General features: G+C 37.1%; 1 protein-coding gene across 1 annotated transcript; it reads left to right on the top strand.

Moving 5' to 3' along the window:
• Positions 1-2974: 2974 nt before the first annotated feature.
• On the top strand, positions 2975-3704 carry BESB_081210 (uncharacterized protein; the record flags this gene model as incomplete). The annotated part of the gene is made up of 2 exons (XM_029366471.1): positions 2975-2977; positions 3219-3704. 2 exons carry the CDS (start codon positions 2975-2977, stop codon positions 3702-3704), a joined length of 489 nt encoding a protein of 162 aa, XP_029214813.1.
• Between the last annotated feature and the right edge of the window lie 321 nt (positions 3705-4025).

Raw genomic sequence — 4025 nt, 5'->3', positions numbered from 1 at the left:
AAGTGCATTAGCAGAGCATAGTTAAGATGATAACTATTGTGGATATAGAACCAATTGAACACCATGTATTAATATAACAAAGATAATCAGGGTAATCTGGTATCCTTCTTGGCATAACGTTGAAACCAAGTATATGCATAGGGATGAAAATTAATAAGATACTACCTAAGAAGACTACAAACCAGATGCTTAAATATGGAGAAGCACCGGTATTTACATGGAATAGATTTACAGTATCTCCGAACATATCTCTGCTATAGAAGATAAAGCCACATATAGTAGCTAGTACTGCACCAAGAGATAATACGAAATGGAAATGAGCTACAATATAGTATGTATCATGTAGGGCAATATCCATACCAGCGTTACCCATAACTACACCTGTAGTACCACCTAGAGTAAACAATAGGATAAAACTAAGAGCAGCCCATAGATCTACAGTTCTTGTAGTTGTATGGCTAGCCATATAGGTACCTAACCAGTTGAAAATCTTAGTACCGGTAGGAATTGCAATCATAATAGTCATAGCAGAGAAATAAGCTCTGGTATCTACCTCTAGACCGACTGTCATCATATGATGTGCCCATACTAAGGAACCTAGAATAGAAATACAACCATAGCTAAGATCATAGATTGTCCACCGAAGACAGATCTAGCAGCATACATAGATAATGTCTGCGAGACTACACCAAAAGCAGGTAAAATTAGAATGTATACCTCTGGATGTCCGAAGAACCAGAATAGATGTTGATAAAGTACACTATCACCAGAATACATAGAATCATAAAATTCAGTGTTTACGTGTAGATCAAGAAGGATCATAACTAATCCACCAGTAAGAATAGGTAGAGTGAAGACTAACATAAGGGCAGTAAATATGATAGCCCAGATATATAGAATATAGTTCTTAGCACCAGCATTAGAACCCATGAAGACGCAAGTACCAAGGAAGTTAATAGAACTTAAAATACTACTAATTCCTAGTACTGCAAGACCTCCGATAATCCAATCAGTTGCCTCTGGATTTAACACCATCAAGCTAGTACTTAGTGGAGGATACATTGTCCAACCAAGACCACTACCAAACTCGGAACAAATACTTTGAGTTAACAACACAGAACCTAATGGTACTAGAAAATAGGAGATCGCGTTAGTTCTTGGGAAAACGACTTCCGAACCACCAATATATATTGGTACAAAGAAGTTACCATATCCTCCGTACAAAGCAGGCATTAAGAACATAAAGATCATAGCTAGGCCATGTATCGTTATTATCACATTATAAGTAGCTATCGTCTCTGTACAAATGATCCGCGATCCAGAACTGTATAACTCAAATCGAATAAACAAAGACATTATAGTTCCTAGAATACTGAAGATGACTCCGGTTATGAGATACAGACAACCAAGTTCTTTATGATTGCAGTACACCACCACCCACTGGACTGCTTAAGACAGCTAAAAGTGTTGGATTTCAATATCACGGTAATCATGTTTGCTTGGAAGCTGTAGTCATTATAACTATTGATTTAGTATAAGCATAGAACCAATCCGGTAGTAAGATATACGATAGTAGCTAATCTACCATATAAGATATAAGTCGCTTGTGGAATAGCACTACCAATAATAATCAAGAAGATCATACTGTATACCCAAATAATTACCCATCCACTGACTACATTTCGAGTCATAAAATGTTGTCGTATCAACATTCGAGTATTCAAAGCTCGAATTTCAGATAAAAGAGCTAAGTTAATGAGAGAGGACATAAATACTAACAAACCACCGGTTTTGGATGGGATTACTTTTAACACCGCATAATATGCTAAAAAGTACCATTCAGTACGATATGAAGCGGAGTTACAAACCGGTTCACTGGTATGGAGTTATCTGGGTGCGATAATTCAATCAAACCAAAGCCGTTTGTTAAGAAAATTAAACCAATTAGATAATATGGTAGATAGGGAACAAACTGTCTCCAGACGTTCTTAACCCAGCTCACGTATTACATCTGACGGTGAACTAGCGTTCCTAACTGAATCTTGTTCAATAACAAGGGAGTAATGAGCGACATGAGGTGCTGATACAATCCGAGGATTAGAACTCCCAATATTATCTGACCTGTTATCCCCGGCGTACCTTACGACCGTTATATGATTTAGAGATAGAATGTAATGTGGATTAATATCCACATGGTTTCTACAAAGTGTAGATATAAAATAGTGAATGGTTCTGTAAAGATCTTGCATAACATACCTTTAGATTTGCTTAGCATTATAGAGCTTGTAGGCATGTAAGTAACTAAAGAACTATAGATACTTTGAGTGAAGAATACAAGGATAGCTCCAACAATAACATGGCTAAAATGTATACCAGTTAAGATGAAAAGTCCATTACCAAATGCATTATCATTAATATAAAGAGATAGTCCTAAGTATTCCGTACAGACTAACATTTAAGAAGGCGACTACCAAAGTGAATGTCATGATATTCGTACAGCTTGTATACAAATGTTGGTTTTTCAAATATACGCTGGATACCACTATACTTAATGCACTTAACATGATGGTCATGAAAAGCACAAGAGAACTTGGATCCGGTAAACAAAGACCTTCAAGATCTAAACCAGTAGTCCAACTCGTAGTATATACTCCCCAGAAAAAGGTAGTTTATATCAACCTAGGAATCCCATTTTAGTAAGTGTAACATGGAGTCTAGCTTCAGTTGTTATCTGATTGGTATTGCATGCCTGGTGACTTAGAATATGATTCTTATTAATGGGAGCACAGTTCCCTGGGTATCCAATCCAGTGCTCTGCCTTGGGCATTGAAACTAACCCACAGTTCAACCCTGTATTATAAAATCCAGTAGACTCATGTCCTTGTCGTTTATATAAATCTATTAATGCTTGTCAAGTTCCTTGTATCTAGTTAGCTCACTGCGTACTTAGGATCAGACCAAAAAGAGTTCACTAATGGTACTAGAAAATAGGAGATCGCGTTAGTTCTTGGGAAAACGACTTCCGAACCACCAATATATATTGGTACAAAGAAGTTACCATATCCTCCGTACAAAGCAGGCATTAAGAACATAAAGATCATAGCTAGGCCATGTATCGTTATTATCACATTATAAGTAGCTATCGTCTCTGTACAAATGATCCGCGATCCAGAACTGTATAACTCAAATCGAATAAACAAAGACATTATAGTTCCTAGAATACTGAAGATGACTCCGGTTATGAGATACAGACAACCAAGTTCTTTATGATTGCAGTACACCACCACCCCACTGGACTGCTTAAGACAGCTAAAAGTGTTGGATTTCAATATCCTACTACATTAAGATTATTCCACATCGGTTATGTTCTAGGCGTAATATATGGATTCTTGTTCTCACTCATCTTAACAGCGAGAGAAAACTACTACTCAGATGCTAGTCTAATCAGTAGCATCGTACTTGGAGTTATCATCTCTGAGACAGGATTATTTATCAGCTTTTTCTGGGGAGTATATACTACGAGTTGGACTACTGGTTTAGATCTTGAAGGTCTTTGTTTACCGGATCCAAGTTCTCTTGTGCTTTTCATGACCATCATGTTAAGTGCATTAAGTATAGTGGTATCCAGCGTATATTTGAAAAACCAACATTTGTATACAAGCTGTACGAATATCATGACATTCACTTTGGTAGTCGCCTCTTAATGTTAGTCTGTACGGAATACACGGATCGGATTCTTGTTGGCCTGGACCTGTTTAGTAACTGGATGAACGCTTTTTACGCCTGGTATGCATGGATAATACTCGACTCTTCTATAGTTTAACCGCTACTGCTGGGACTGTATATTATGTACTTACGGTAGTACTATCAAGCCTCTTCTTCCAAAATAGATTTCATGGAAAACCTAAAATTCGCATGTTGATTGACATTTAGCCGCTAATATACAATCATCCAAGATATATTTATCTATCGCAGGTTCGGTCTAATGTCCCGTTATACTATATAGATCACATGGCTTCTGGTAC

This window comes from Besnoitia besnoiti (assembly GCF_002563875.1).
Source record: "Besnoitia besnoiti strain Bb-Ger1 chromosome Unknown contig00087, whole genome shotgun sequence".
Taxonomy (NCBI): Eukaryota; Apicomplexa; class Conoidasida; order Eucoccidiorida; family Sarcocystidae; genus Besnoitia; species Besnoitia besnoiti.
This window is presented reverse-complemented; position numbering and strand designations above follow the sequence as displayed.